At 52.8% G+C, this 15,813-nt stretch overlaps 1 protein-coding gene across 4 annotated transcripts in view; it reads left to right on the top strand.

The window, feature by feature from the left end:
- The window catches only part of RASAL1 (RAS protein activator like 1), a 29,145-nt gene that overhangs the window by 4,414 nt on the left and 8,918 nt on the right, over positions 1-15,813 (top strand). For all 4 annotated transcript variants that reach the window (XM_037816745.1, XM_037816743.1, XM_037816744.1 and 1 more), the window contains exons 2-13: positions 362-418; positions 2,801-2,914; positions 3,155-3,216; positions 7,507-7,636; positions 9,643-9,724; positions 9,810-9,941; positions 11,573-11,661; positions 12,283-12,400; positions 12,533-12,686; positions 13,034-13,098; positions 13,436-13,548; positions 15,401-15,593. In XM_037816745.1, coding sequence (XP_037672673.1) covers positions 362-418; positions 2,801-2,914; positions 3,155-3,216; positions 7,507-7,636; positions 9,643-9,724; positions 9,810-9,941; positions 11,573-11,661; positions 12,283-12,400; positions 12,533-12,686; positions 13,034-13,098; positions 13,436-13,548; positions 15,401-15,593 — 1,309 coding nt within the window. The remainder of the gene's footprint in view (positions 1-361; positions 419-2,800; positions 2,915-3,154; positions 3,217-7,506; positions 7,637-9,642; positions 9,725-9,809; positions 9,942-11,572; positions 11,662-12,282; positions 12,401-12,532; positions 12,687-13,033; positions 13,099-13,435; positions 13,549-15,400; positions 15,594-15,813) is intronic.

Here is a 15,813-nt window from a genome sequence, read left to right as displayed (position 1 = left end):
AGGGCCCAGAGAGGGGAGGTGGTTTGCCAGGGTCACACAGCTAGGGGTCCGTGATGACCCCCGGCACACGCTCTACCCCTGCTTTGAGCTCCTGGGGACCAGGACTCAGGCTCTCTGGCCTCGTGCCCCTGTTTCTCCTGGTGGAAGCCCAGAGGGGCGGCAAGCACGCGGAGGGTGGGCTGGCAGCTGTGATGTCTGCTGGGAGGCTAGGGCCCTGCCTTGCCCCTAGACTGTCTGGGTGACCCTGGGCAAATCCCCTTCCCCTTTCTGGGCCTCAGTCTCCCCCATCTGGACAGCACAGGTGGATTGGGAGCCCCCCCACGGCTGCCCTCCCAACCTGCCCCCTGCCCCCCTCCCCCAGGTCTGGGAGCAGCGACCCCTACTGCTTGGTGAAGGTGGACGACGAGGTGGTGGCCAGGTGAGGGGCGCAGGGGAGGGGGCTCCTCCTGGACCTGGGAGTCCAGCCTCAAGAATTCACCCTGAAGAGCAGAGCCGGGGTGGGCAGCGGGCCTGGGAGGGGTGCTTCGTTCCCTGGCCTCTGTGGGGCTGGACGGTTGGGGCTACCGGCTCCTCTTCCACTCCGGCCCCACCAACTGGCCGGGCGCCCTCTCCCTCTGGACTTGCTGGGGTCCCTGCCGGCTCCAGGGGGCTGACTCAGCGGCTGCCAGCCCGCACCTCCATGTGGCCTCTCCCGGGGCAGGCACCTCACGCTTGGCTGGGCTTGGCTGGTTCCAGGCCTGCTGGGGGCTGCGGGCGCCGAGGCGTGCGTGTGTGCATGTGCCCCGCTGGCCAGCTTGTGCTGTGTGCATGTGGGTGTGTTGGAGGGCTGGTGTGAATGCCTGTGGCCATGCGTGTGTGTCCCCTGGGTGTGCAGCTGTGGGTGTGTGTGTGTGGGTATGTGCATGGGCTGCCTGCTCGTTTGGGTACACAGGAGCTGCTGTGGACACACATGAGGACGTGAGCCTGTTTGGTGTGTGAGTGGTGGGGGTGGGGGTGGGGGACATCAGGCTGGGCCATCCTTGACTCCCACCCCCCCAGGCCGAGGGACAGCGCTCGGCCCCCGCAGACTTGAGGGGGACAGGTGGGCGGGCGGCTGAGGCCTCGGTTCCTATGGAGACGGCAGGATTCAGGATGCCCCCGGAGCGGGTGGGCAGGGAGCTGGGGCGGGGAGCCCGCAGGCGGAGGGATAAGCCTGCAGCACCCCCAGCTGACCCCACTCCTGCATCCCCCATGCCCAGGCCGCCCCCTTGCCCTGCTCTGTGACACCGCCCCTCAACCTGCAGATGGATTTTCTGTGTAACCTTAGGCTGCTGCCTCCCCCTCTCTGGTCTTTGGGGAGTATCTCAGCTCAGAGGCCAGGAGACCTGGAGGCGCCTCCAGCTGGGAAAAGGCCCGGGTGGGGGAAAGAGGGGGTTTGGGAGGAAGCTCTGAGGGTACAAGGGATGGTGGTGCCCCGGGCTGGGTGCCGAGGGCGAGACCTGCATGGGTGTGTGCACCTTGTCGGAGAGACCGTGCTGAAGGGCTGCAGGAAGGTAGCAGCACGTATGGCAACTGAATTTTGCAGCTAGGAATTTGGGTGGGTCGTCACTGGGCAAAGTGGGTTCTTTGTTCCCTGTTGAGGGAAGGGAAGGAAGTGTGTCTGTGGAGGTGTCTCGGAGGAGATGCTGTGTTTGTCTCTGGGCTTGTCTGGGTCCCCAATCCTCTGTGGACCCCCCCTTGTGGGACGTTGGGGTTTTGCTTGCTGCAAACCCCTCAGGCTCTGTTGCTAGCTGACCTCATGCTCCCCCATGCTCCCCTTTCCCACCCAGCACCTCCCTGTTCTCACTCCTACCCCAGGGCCTTGGCATGTGCTGCTCCCGGCACCCCAAACACTTTCCCTTGTCTTCCCTCCGCCTCTGCCTGATTAACACACCCGCAGGAAGACTTTCCTGAGCCCCATGCTGGGTGCTGCCCAGCTAACCCCATCCCAGGGCCTCTCCCACTGCCCCCAAGGGCACCCGCCAACAAGGGGGCTCTGTGGGGGTCGGGACCTGGGCACATGCACTTCTGATTCTCCCACGTCCAGCCCGGGCTTGGCACACAGTGGAGTGCACATTTGTGGAGTGAATGAATGAGTGGAATTGTGTGTGTGTCATGTGTTTGTGCATGTGTGAGTCTGTGGCTGTGTGTGTGTCTCTGTGTTTCTCTGTATGTGTGAGCGTCTCTGGGTCTCTGTGTTCTGGGCATTTCTTTTGTCTGTGTGTCCAACTAGGTGAAGCTGTCTGTTTCCTCTGTGTGTGTCTGCTCATGTCTGTATGCATCTCTGTCTTTCTAGAAATTTCTGAGTGTGCAAATGTGTATCTGTGTAGGTGTGAATGTGTTTGAGCTTCCCTCTGTCTCAGGATGTATCCCCGTGTGAGTCTGTGTGTGTGTGTATCTGATGTGTGTTTCTGTGAGTCTCCATGTGTGCCTTTTGGCCTTTCTGCGTGTGTCTCTGGGTCCTCAGGTGTGTCTTGGGGCCCCCGTGTATGTGTGTCGGATGATGTGCATTTTGAGAATGTGTGTTTTAGCCCCTGAGCATGTGCACGTGTGTGTTTTGAGGTCCCTGAGTGTGGGGGGGTATCTGCATGGGTGTGTCTGTGTGTTTGTGTATGTTCTGTGTTGAGGTCCTTGGGTACGTGTCTGGGTTTCCAGGAGTGTGGGTGTCTGGACCCTCTGTCTGTGTGTCTGTGTGTCTGTCTGTGTGTTTGTCTGTGTCTGGCTCTCCAGCATATGGCTGGGTGGCCCCAGGGCCCGCAGCCCCATCTGCTGCCTCTCGCAGGACAGCGACTGTCTGGCGGAGCCTGAGCCCCTTCTGGGGTGAGGAGTACACCGTGCACCTGCCCCTGGACTTCCACCACCTGGCCTTCTACGTGCTGGACCAGGACACCGTCGGGTGTGTAGCCGGGTCTGGTGGGCTGTGCGTGTGTGGGGGGCCCAAGGCTGGGCCCCAGAGCGGATGTGGGATGCAGGGTTGCACCTGCAGCTGAGAGACCACCCCTGACCCTTGATGCCTGTCCCGACCCACTGCTGCCCCAGCCCAGAATTGCCATGGGTGGGGCAGGCATCCGTGACGCAGTGCTCACCTGGCGGGGCACTCACCTGGCGGGGCACTCACCTGGCGGCCCCCCTGCAGGCATGATGACATCATCGGCAAGATCTCACTGAGCAGGGAGGCGATTGCAGCTGACCCCCGAGGTGGGTGAGGGGCTCTGGCCCCCAGTCGGGCAGAGGGAGGAGAGGCTGGTTGGGTGGGCATCTGTGGGCACAAAGCAAGTGGCAAGGGAAGCACAGAACCTTCAGTGAACAGTTATTTCTGTTGCAGTTTATGGTTTTACTTTTTAATTTAGTTCATTTATTGAATGGTTAATTCATTTACATAGTATTCAAAAGGTACAATAAGCAGTGAAACTCTCCTTCACACCCCAGCTACTCCATTCCCCTCCCCAATGTTGCCACCTTCTTGCATGTCCTAGAAATATTTTAAACATATGCAAGCAAATAACAATAGTAATCGAAGCAAAGCTTTGTATCCTGGTTACTGTGTGCTGAATGCTTTCTCAGTGCTTTGCATGTATCAACTCACTCAATTATCCTATTAACCCTGTGTGGTAGGTACTCTTGTTATTCCCACTTTCCAGGTGAACAAGCTGAGGCACAGGGGGTTAAATGGCTTGCCCAAGATCCCAAGTTATAAGTGGTAGGAAGAGGGCTTGAACCAAGGTTGACTAGCTCCAGCGTCTTGATACTGCACTATATGTGTTTTTTCTGTTTCCACACGTGGCAGCCTGTCACACTCACTGTCCTGTACCTTGAGTTTCCATTTTACCATGTGTCTTTGAGATCTTTTCATGAGAGCCCCCAGAGCTTCCTCATTCTTTATATGACCGTGTGGTACCCTGCTCTGTGAATGTACCATCATTTAGTTATCTAGTTTCCTATTGATGGACACTTGGGTGATTTAGTCATTTCCTAGTTTGAACAATGCTGCAGTGAACAGTCTGTACAAATGTGATTTCACACCTGTGCAAGTTATAACAATCAGAAAAATTCCCAGAGGTGGATATGCTGGATCACGGAGTACCTGCACTTACGTGTTTAATAGCTATTGTTAAATTACCCTCATGGAGATGGTACCAGTTTACCCTCCCCACATCCTTTTCAACAATTATCAAACTTTTTGATCTTACCATGTGGTAGGTGAAATATTGCCTCTTAATGTAGGTTTATTTTGCACTTCTCCATGGGTGAGGTTGAAAATATTTTTATATATTTAAGAGTCACTTTACTTCCTTTCCTGCCTATTGTCTATTTCTATCATGTGCATTTTTCCCCATTGGGTTGCTTGCCTTTTCTTATTGATTTGTCAGTGCTCTTTACATATTAGAGAAGTTAACCCTTTGTGATATTAGCTGCAAATGTTTTCTTTTTCTTTTATATTTTGACCTTGCTTATAATTTTTCCATATATAAAATTATTTTATTTTTCTGTAGCGAACTTCGTTTTTTTTTTCTTTCTCGCTCTTAATTTTCTGTCAAACCTTAAAAGGGCTTCCCAACTCTAAGATTAAGATCATTTGATTTTTTTGCTTGATTCCTTCTAGCAGCTTGTTTCTTTTCTTTTCTTTTTACATTTAAGTCTTTGATTCATTTGGAATTTATCCAGATATAAAGGTATGAGGTAGGGATGGAACTTTGTTATTTTTTATCTAGATGACTGCTAGTTGTCCCAACACCATCTATTGAATAATCTATCTTTTTCTTTGGCTGGAATTAATTCAGAACCTACTCATCATAATCATTGCTCCTATTTAATGAGGGCTTACAATGTGCTCTGCACAATGCTAAGTGCTTTATATTTAATCCTCACAACACCCCAGTGAAGTGGGCACTAGAGTTATCTCCGATTTATAGCTGATGGGAAGTGAGACTTGGAGAGGAGAGGTGCCTTGCCCCAGGTTGCACGGCTAGAAGTTGCAGGGATAGGATGCAAGTGTCTCTGAAGTCTGTGTTGTTGACCTGCCCACTGAGCTGTTCCCCAATGTGCCTCAAACATCCACCCAAAGGGGTGGAATTATATTAATGAAGTATTAGGCCTGGCTTCCAGTAACAGATGGACCAGACAGGAAGACAGAACACATTCACATAGAACACGGAACAAGGAAAGGAGGAAACCATCCATGTGTCTGCAGCTATGTAAGGTGCTTTTAATTTTTAAAACAAGACCAAATAGGCCAGGACAGAAACATGGGGGGTGGGGTATGTGGGATGTCACTGGCATGGCTGTGGATGAGGAGGAGAGGGCAGTGAAGGCTGGTGTGGTCAGGGAAGGCATCTTGGAGGAAGGGAAATATGAGTTCATTCTCAAAGGTGCTTTTGCAAAGATACTAAGGCACATCTCTATGGGTTCTCTTCTAGAAATAGGAGTAGGTCAAGGCAGGTGTTGTATTAGGTGGGGGCTGATTAGGGAGGGCCCTAGGTGTTGGACCAGAGTCTGGACTTTCTTCTGGAAGCACTGGGGAGCCACTGATGGTCATTGAGCAAGACAGTGAAGTGACTGGAGCCATCTTATTGGAAAATGGAGTGGCAGGAGAGACTGGATGCATTATTTTAAATAAATATTTAAAAATATTTAAATATTATGTAGGAGATACTGAATTGCAATGGAGAAGGGTGGATATGAGAGATAAGTTAAGAGTCTGTTGCAATAATGAAGTGAGAGCAAGCTGATAGCATTCTGGACAGAGGGTGTCAGTGGACATAGAAGTGAGGAGGGACTTCCACTCCCAGCAGCCTGAAGGACTAGATCCTGAGATGGGCCCTCCTACCACATAACAGTAAGATCCTGTTAATTAAACAGTCTTCCTAATACATTGCTAGATTTGCCGTAAAGGACAATCCCTCAGAGTCCTTAACAGGGAGTGTTAGACAAAAAGAAAGGGGATAAGATAAGAGTTCCCTGAAAGCAAATGTCAATATCAATTCCATAGTCAACAAATAGACTAAAACTTGGGTTAGGTACAGAGTAGATGTTGCTAAACCTGAGAATTCCCCATCAGGCTGGGCCCTTCAAAGGGTCCCAGAATAAGCAGCTTATCTCCAGAGATAAGGATCCTCCATTTAGATTTCCCAGAGTAAGATCAAACATGAGTTCATAATCAAAGATCACCAAACACACAAGGAAAAAGGCCACCATGAGTAAGGCCAGCAGAAACAACAAAGAACAGATTTAGATCCATAAAGACTTTATATTTTGCAATTTTGATGTACGGAAAAAAAAAATCAAATATTTAAAGAAATAAAAGACATAATCACAAGAAAGAGCCAGCAAGAACAGACTATCAATAAAGGGCAGGTTTCAAAAAGAAACAACTAAAACTTTGAGATAAAAAGCACAATTGTTGAAATTAAAAACTAAGTGGCTGAGTTAAACAGCAGGCCCCTCTCAGAGGTGAAACAAGGATCAGTGAACTGGAATAGACATATGAAGAAACTAGTGAAAATTCAGCCCAGACTGAGAGATTTCAAATGGAGTCAAGAGGTCACCCTGGTGGACATTCTTATGCACTATATAGATAACACCTCTTAGGTTTTAATGTATTGGAATAGCTAGAAGTAAATACCTGAAACTACCAAACTCCAACCCAGTAGTCTGGACTCCTGAAGATGATTATATAATAATGTAGATTACAAGGGGTGACAGCGTGATTGTGAAAATCTTGTGGATCACACTCCCTTTATCTAGTGTATGGATGGATGAGTAGAAAAATAGGGTTAAAAACTAAATGACAAATAGGATGGGATGGGGGGGGATGGTTTGGGTGTTCTTTTTTTACTTTTATTTTTTATTCTTATTCTGATTCTTTCTGCTGTAAGGAAAATGTTCAGAAATAGGTTGTGGTGATGAATGCATAACTATATGATCGTACTGTGAACAGTTGATTGTATACCATGGATGATTGTATGGTATGTGAATATATTTCAATAAAACTGAATTAAAAAAAAAATTCAGCCCAGAGAAACAAGGAGAAGGAAAGGTATAAAAGAGAAGTTCAGAGCCATGAAAGATAGCTGAGAAGATCTAACATTCATTTCAGTGGAGTCCCAGAAGAAAAGAATAGAAAAAACTGGAGACAGGAAATAATTTTAAATTTGATGGCCTAGAATTTTCCAGAACTGAAGCTAAGACAAGATTTTACTGATAGAAGAAGCACAATCTATACTAAGCAGGGTATTAAAAAAAATCATTCTTACTTCCTGCGTTTAAATCCCAGCTCTGTCATTTTCCAGTTGTGGGATCAGGAGAAAGCTCTTCCTTCCCTGTGTCTCATTTTTCTCATCTGGAAAAGGGGATCATTACCTACATCAGAAAGTCCAATTTGAGAAGTCAGTGACTTAATGCATTTGTAATTTTAATTGAATTTTTAAGTTACTGCAATGCTGAGTACATGGTAGGTGCCTAATAAATGTCAGTGCCTGTGCCTGCCAGGGATTGACAGCTGGATCAACCTAAGCCGCGTGGACCCGGATGCGGAGGTGCAGGGGGAGATCTGCCTCGCGGTGCAGATGCTGGAGGATGTGCGGGGCCGTTGCGTCCGCTGCCACGTGCTCCAGGCCAGGTATGGTCATAGGGGGGTTGTCTGAGAATGACAGAGATCCCCTGGGTTCCCCCAGCTGCCCTAACCTTAGGGACCTCCTCACTCCAGAAGCACTTCTGGGCTCACAACCCAGATCAGAGCTCACCAGGCTGCAAGCTCCTTTGCTGGGGGTAGAGCACCAGCAAAATTCCTTTTTGGAACCAGGAACTACAGACCGGACACTCAGGATGGCCACACAGAAAAGTGTGAAGGTGTTATTCATCAAATTCATACCGGCTTAAGCAGAAGAGCTAATTTCTTGGCTCATTTGACTGAAATGAGTTTCAGGCATGGCTGGATCAAGGTGCTCTGTCTCTGTCTTTTAGCTCTGCTGTCCTCCGTGTTAGCTTCATTCTCAGGCAGCCTCTCCCCACGTGGGGGCAAAGATGGCCCCAACAACCCCAGGCTGGCATCCTACTGATTTGGCCGCTAGAGTTGAAAAAGAAGTCCTGTTTCTCACCATTTCCAACCAACGTTCTGGGATTAATTCTTATTTAGTTCAGTGTGGGGCATGTGCCCATCTCTGAACCAATCACACTGACTCTGGTCAGGCCTGAGTCATAAACCCATTCCTGAGTAGAGAGGGAGATCAGCTCACCCAAGTCACATGGGGTGGGGGTGTGGTGCTGCCTCACAGAAGAATTGGAAGGAGGATGGATGTAGGATAAGCAACACCCCCAGGTGACTCTCCAGGGACACCAGCTCGTGGGATAACCATCTTCCCTCCTGCTGGCTCATCACTCTGCAAATCCCCTGCTCTCCTCCTCAGCTCTCCCACCATTCTACTCCCTTCAAGACCTCCATTCTTTTTCCCTCTCATTCCCCCATTCCTGTCTTTCTGCCTTTTTTTCACACCTCACTCCCCTGATGCTCACTTTTCAGCCAACTCTCAACCGAGTTGGCGAGGATCTCTATTTCTAGCTTGCTGTTTGGCCTTGAAGCCCATCCTTGCCCTCTCTGTGCCTTTCCCATACCACCTCCAGATTTCTGCCCCTAACCTTGGCTCCAGATGGGGCTCCCTGCAGTCTGGATGAGGGAGAGCCAAGGGGCCAGGAAACAGGCGAAAGGGCACAGCATGGGGCAGGGCCTCCCTGTCTGCTTTGTGCCCATGGGCCCCTCCTCAGCCACGAGGCTGTGCAGGATCCTTGCGAGCAAAAGAGGGACCAAGTGCTGTCGCTTAGCAACTGGGCCAGCTCCTAGGAAACCAAAGGCGGCTTTGGATGCTGCTCAGGGGTGGGAGAGGAGCAGGAGGAGGAAGCAGGCAGCCCTGGGGGAGGGCGTCCCTGAATTTGGGGGACCTTGGGAAGGAGGGTTGGGGGAGGCTGACTGGGGTGAGTGTTTTGAGTTTTCATGGCAACCAGAGGCTGGGGGTCCCTGCCTCGTGCCTTTTCTTGGTTACTAGGCAGGGTGTGGGCATTAGTGTGTGCCGAAGGAATGAATGAATGAGCTGAGCACTCAGCACCTGCCAGGTACTATGCTAAGCCCTTTACACACATCATCTCATTTAAGCCTCAACCTTGTGAGGTTGCTTGTTATTACACCGATTTTCCAGATGAGTAAAACTGAGGCTCAGAGACATAAAGTGACTTTTTCCAGGGTCACACAGACAGAGTGGGAGAGCCGGGCTTTGAACCCAACATCCAATTCTCCATCCAGAGGCTCCAGGACACTGAGGCTCCCTTCCCCCTCCCCGCTGCATCTTCACTTGCTGAGCTTTGTGATGCAGGACTTGACTTTTGTGTGCCTCAGTTTTCTCATCTGGAAAATAGGGACATTCCAGTGCCCCCCTTAGGGTAGTTGTGAGGCAGCAGGAAGATACTGGGTCTAGGTGGACACAGTGCTCCTTGCAGGCCCCTATGATGGAGCAGTTGCCTTGGAAACTGGTGGCATTTGAGTGATCTACCCAAACCCTCTCCCCCAACTCCCTTAAGGTCTTGGTTCCTGAGGGTCCTGTGTTCCTTTAACTCCTTTCCCTGATCTTTTCCCAGGGACCTGGCCCCCCGGGACATCTCTGGCACATCAGATCCATTTGCACGTGTGTTTTGGGGCAGCCAGAGTTTGGAGACCTCGGTGAGTCGAGCTGGGAAAGGGAATCTGGGAAGGGAGGTTGTCCCCATCAGCTCTCTCCCTCATGGACCACTCCCCTGCTCCCCAGACCATCAAGAAGACTCGCTTCCCACACTGGGATGAGGTGTTGGAGCTGCGGGAGATGCCAGGGCCACTGTCCCCACTGCGGGTGGAGCTCTGGGATTGGGACATGGTGGGCAAGAATGACTTCTTGGGCATGGTAAGTCTCTCCTCCCTCCAACACTCTCCATGGCTCCCCAGTGCCTCCAAGAGGGAAGGAAAGGGGAGATGGGCTGGGCTTCCCAGGGCTTCTTGGGGCTGGGAAGAGTGGGTGTGGAGGCTGCCTCCTCAGGCTCCCCAGGACTCTAGGACTGGCCAGGCTCCAGTGAACAGGTGAGGAGACTCCCAAAGGTGCAGGCTCCCAAAAGTGCAGGGACCTGCCTGAGGTCACAGGGTGAGCCCAGATTCTCATTCTGGGATGAGAATGCCCAAGGTGACCGTGTTGCAGCCCTGGGCTAAGTGCTTCTCTAGCATAAGCTGATTTCCCTAACCCTCACAACCACCCTATAAGGCTAGGTGTGTTGTTATCCCCACTTTACAGATGGGGAAGCTAAGGTTCAGGGAAGTCAAGTGACCTGCCTGAGGTCATGTGACTAAGGAATAGCACAGCCAGGTTTTGACTCCAGAGCCTAAGTCCTTAATTCCTACACCTGGAGGCACTGGGTTCAAAGCTTTTCTCTTGGAGCCTCAATGTCCTCATCTATAAAATGGGTGTGATTGCCTCACAGAAATAGTGGGTGTGAAAGTGACTGTACGGTTAAGGCTGGTATTTTTTTAAAAAAGGAAGCAAGATTAGAGCAAATAAAAGAGGCGCGGCCATGCATTGCTGGTTACAATGTAAAATGTGCAGGTACTTTGGAAAACTGGCAGTTCCTGTAAAGATTAAATATAGATTTACCGTATGACCCAGCAATTCCATTCTAGATATACACCCAAGAGAAATGAGAACACATGTTCACAGAAAAAAGTTGTACTAGAATGTTCAAACGGCCCCAGACTGTACACCCAAGCGTACATCAATTGATGAAGGGATAAAATGTGGACTACCCATACAAGGGAATATTATTCAGCCATAAAAAGGAGTGAAGTACTGATAGATGCTACAAGATGGATTAACCTTGAAAACATGATGCTAAATGAAAAGGACCACGTACTGTATGATTCCACTCACATGAAACGTCCAGAATAAGCAACACCTATAGAGACAGAAAATGGATTAGTGGTTGTCGGGTATGACGATAGGAGGCAAAAGGGGGAGTGACTGCTAATGGGTACAGGCTTTTTTGGGGGTGGGGAGGTGTGAAAACGTTCTGAAATTAGTAGTGATGGTTACACAACTCTGAGTAAACTAAAAGCAACTGAATTGTACGGTTCAAGTAGGTGAATTGTTTGATATGTGAATTATATCTCAAAAAAGCCATATTAAAAAAAAAAAACAGAGGCTCAGGGGGCCTCTTTTGATAGATGGAAGTTGTCTCCCTAAACAGAACTGAAAATGCTCCCATTTCGGACATGTTTGAGTCCCAGCTCTACCTCTAGAAGCTGTGTGACATTCGGCAAGTCACTCCACCTCTCTGAGCCTGTTTGCTCAGCTGTAAATTAATGTCCCTGGAGGACTTGGGGAGGGAGTGTCACTGCAGTTTTGTCATTGGGATATGGTGGGGAGGAGGACGGGACCCTGGGCTGGCCATGCAGCCCTCTTTTGGTAGGCATTTGAGCTCTTCTTCTAGGGGTGAGTGGGGTCTGGGCTGGACAGCGCAGGACTGAGCTGGCATCTGTGTCCCCCCACAGGTGGAGTTCCCCCCTCAGGTCCTGCAGCAGAATCCACCCAATGGCTGGTTCCGCCTCCTGCCCTTTCCCAAACCTGAGGAGGATTCTGGGTAAATGTGGGGGGCCGAGGGAGGGGGGCAGGCTGGGGCCACACTGGGTCCCGATCCTAGCTTGTGGGTGGGTCCTTTGGGTGCCACTTCATCTGCTCATTCAATCGCTCATTCACACATGTATTCATTTAAGCCGTTTGTTGAATGTCTCAATGTGTGTTTACATTTGTCGAAATGAGTTTACCTTTTACCTATCAACCTGTTCACATGTGGACATGCCAGTTCACACTCGCTGGTGTGTGCACAGAACTTGGGTCTTCCCACACCTGCCACTCCTGTACATACTTGTTTACACAAGTCACATCTTTCCATTCTGCCCACACTGTCTGCACTTGGCCATTCCTGTTTATACCTGTCGATACCTGTCCACACCTGTTCACGCTACCCTACCCTTGACTACACTGTCCACACTTGCCCACACTGTCTGCACTCATCCAATCCTATTTATCTGTCCACACCTGTTCATACTGTTACAGAGGCTGCACCTGTTGACGTCTGTCTGCACCTGTCCCATTTTGCACATATCCATGCTCCTTCCCTGTGTTCACACCTGCCTATCCTGGACGCCCGCACCATGCCATACATTCTCATTCTCCTTCCCCTGTGGTCTGGCCCGGGCAGGGGGAGCCTGGGGGCCCTGCGGCTGAAGGTGCGCCTGACCGAGGACCGGGTGCTGCCCTCCCAGTGCTACCAGCCGCTCACGGAGCTGCTCGTGACGTCCGTGCTGGGGCCAGCAGAGGTGGGTGTACCCGGCACGCAGTCCCCCCAGGGATGCGACGGCCTCCCTCTGCCTCAAGGAGCCCCTTATGGGCTCCCCTGTTTGGGGTCCCAGGGCTCTGGGCCGTCTCTCCCACCTCCTGTCCCTGCCCAGGAGGACACTGCCGGCCCCTTGGCTCTCCTGGAGGAGCTGACCTCGGGGGACTGCCGCCAGGACCTTGCCACCAAGCTGGTGAAGCTCTTTCTCGGCCGGGGCCTGGCTGGGCCCTTTCTGGATTATCTCACCCGGCGTGAGGTGGCTCGGACCAGTGAGTGGCCTGTGTGACACCCAGATACCCTTCCCCAAGGAAGAGTCTGCAGGGGGGCACGGGGAGGCCTCAGACAGAGGCAGGGGTTCCTGTGAGTGGGGGGTCCCTGCACTGTGCACCCCCAGCCAGTGCCAGAATTATTTGAGCTGTGTGACCTCAGGCAGCTCACTTAACCATTCTGGGCCTCTGCTCTGTGAAGAAGCAGGGGATGGGGGGTGGCTTGCAGGTCTCCCCAGGTCTCCCCAATTCCCGAGGCTGGAAGATTCATGACCCCTGCCTTGGGTGGGTGGGGTGAACTGGGCCCAGGCCTCCCAGGTCCCAGTGGACACTCACCCCTGTCCCCTCAGCTGATCCCAACACCCTCTTCCGTTCTAACTCATTGGCATCCAAGTCGATGGAACAGTTCATGAAGGTGAGAACAGTTCATGAAGGTGAGTAGGCAAAGGTTTGGGGGGACCGGGCAGCCACTTTCTGGGGGGGACCCGCTTCCCCGTGCCTACCCAGCCCCTTGCACCTAAATGGCCTCCGGTGGCATGGGGTGGGAGCAGGGTTGGGGTGCTGGTGGCTGGTGCCTGGCCTCGCCCTGCTCTGCCCCACCCTTGGCTGGGCCCCACAATTATTTTGAGCCCCACCCTGTGTGTCCCCTGCGCTCCCAGACCAGCTCTTGGGCACGCCCCGAACCTCTCCCTGCGTGCCCCCCAACCCAGGCTCATGGGTATACCCCGGCCTTGTGTGCCCCCCGCCCCCAGCTCGTGGGCATGCGCTACCTGCACGAGGTCCTGAGGCCGTCCATCAACCGCGTCTTTGAGGAGAAGAAGTACATGGAGCTGGACCCGTGCAAGATGGAGCTGGGCCGTGCCCGGTGAGAAAGCGGGGAGGGGGTGGACCCCGACCCTCCACTGCCCCTTGTTCACGGGGGTCTCATCAGGCCCCCCCCCAGCCTGGGGCATGGCTGCTCGGGAGCCCCCGAAGTCCCCAGAGCCTCACATGGGAGCACCCGGCCCCTCAGGCCGCAGGCTGGGATGGTTATGGGCAGGCACCTCAGACCCACTCCCTGGGTTCAAACCCCAGCTCCGCCACCCTTGGCGGGGCAAGTTAGTTTCCCTTCCGTGCTTCTGTTATTTCCTCTGAATCATGGGCCTTGGGAGAACCCCCTGGGCTGTTGGGAGAATTAAGTGAGTTATCCATGGTGAGAGCTCCATAAGTCCTGGTTACTTTTGTGATTGTTATGTGGTGGCGCAGGCCCTGGTGGGGGCCCGTGTGTATTGGTGGGATCCCAGCATGCTTGGTGAGAACGGGAGGGAGCAGGGCAGTGACTGGGGGCCATTCCATGCCCCCGTGGGCCCCCCTCTCCTGAGGATGGGCTCGTTCCCATGGGGCATCAGAGCTGCTTGCTGGGCAATCCTTTGGGGCTGGCGATGGGGATGGGAGAGGGTCTTCCCTTCACTCTGGGCCCTGCTATCCTGGAAGCAGACATGATGACTCCGTTTTACAGATGAGGGAACAGCCTCAGAGAGGGGAGGTCGTCTGCTAAGATCACACAGGTGGGAGGTTGCAAAGCAGGATTTAAACCCAGAACTGAGAAGAGGGGCAGAGTCTGTCTGTGAATCTCAAAGGCGAGGGCTTTTCCTAGCACCCCTGGCAAAGGTGGAGAGAGTCAGGGGGCGCCCGTAGGGAGCAGGGGCACCTGGGGCCATGGGCAGGGCCGGGTAGCAGGCGGGCTCTGGAGTTGGCAGCCCTAAGTTCTAATTGCAGCTCTGCCATCTGTTTGCAAGATAGCTTCTCTGATCCTCAGTTTACTCATCTGTTAAATGGGAACAATCAGGCTCCTTCCAAACAATTGTTTGGATCAAATGATGCAATGCTGGAAGGCATTTAATCCAGGGCTTAGCTTCTTGGGTCTGAGACACAGACCAAGAACCCTCTGGCTTTGCTCCTGTGGAATACACAGTCTCGAGGTGGGTGAGACAGGCCCAACACTTGTAAATAAAGAAGGGATTGATACAAGTGCAGATAGATAAGTGCTATTGCATCATCCATTTGACAAAATAATCGTTGTGCTCCTGCTCTGTGTCTGCACTGGGCTGGGCACTGAGGATACAGCAGGGAGCAAATGGGCACACATCCTTCCCCTGGGGGAGACAGATAGTAAACAGTCTAAAGAAGAAGGTTCTGCAGCCATCAGTGGAATGGAGGATGACAAGGCAGTGAAGGGGGAAGGGACGTGCCAGGGGGCAGGAGAGGGGGTTGCGATATTCCACAGGGGGTCTCAGGGACAGCCTCACAGAGGAGGGGACACTGAAGCAAGGACTGCAGGGAGTGGGTCCTGTGGAGATCTGGCAGAAGCATGTGCCGGGCAGGGGGAGCAGCCTGTGCAAAGGCCCCAAGGCAGACACGTGTCGGGCAGGACCAGCCTGAAAACGCTCGGAACCAGGATGAAGATGAGCGACGGGGCAGAATGGGCACTTTCAGGCAATGCCTAAGCTGAACGTGCAGGTGGGAGTGTCCCAGGCAGGGGGCATGGCGTCCCCAGGGGCTCTGGGGCAGGAATGACCTAGCTGTGTTGGAGTAACAGCTAAGAGCCCTGTGGGGACGGCAGGAGGGGAAGGGGGGTGAAGGGGGGTGCTCTGAGCTCCACGGGGGCCGGTGGGGAGTTGGAGCGGCAGGTGCCGTGCTCCCAGGCTGAGTCCCCAGCCCCCCACGTGCTCCCCCAGGAGGATCTCCTTCAAGGGTGCACCCTCGGAGGAGCACGTGCGGGAGACCAGCCTGGGGCTGCTGACGGGCTACCTGGGGCCCATCGTGGATGCCATCGTGGGCTCCGTGGGGCGCTGCCCGCCGGCCATGCGCCTGGCCTTCAAGCGGCTGCGCCGGCGCGTGGAGGACTGCTTCCCCCAGGCTGAGCACGAGGTGGGTGCCAGACGCCCCCAGGGGGCAGGGGGGAGGGACCCGGCCCAGGCCACCTGCACTAAAGCCCTCGTGCCCTGGCAGAAGTGGGGAGGTGTCCCGGCAAGGTCTGGGACCCAGAAGTAAGAATAATAATTAATAACAATGTAGCCGACACTGTGCAGCCATTATGTATTTGTCGCCTCCTCTAATCTTTGCAGCCACCCCAGGAGGTGGGTACTGG

The sequence above is a fragment of the Choloepus didactylus genome, chromosome 23, assembly GCF_015220235.1.
Source record: "Choloepus didactylus isolate mChoDid1 chromosome 23, mChoDid1.pri, whole genome shotgun sequence".
Taxonomy (NCBI): Eukaryota; Metazoa; Chordata; class Mammalia; order Pilosa; family Megalonychidae; genus Choloepus; species Choloepus didactylus.
Note: the sequence above shows the minus strand (reverse complement) of the source record. Positions and strands in the feature narration are given on the sequence as shown.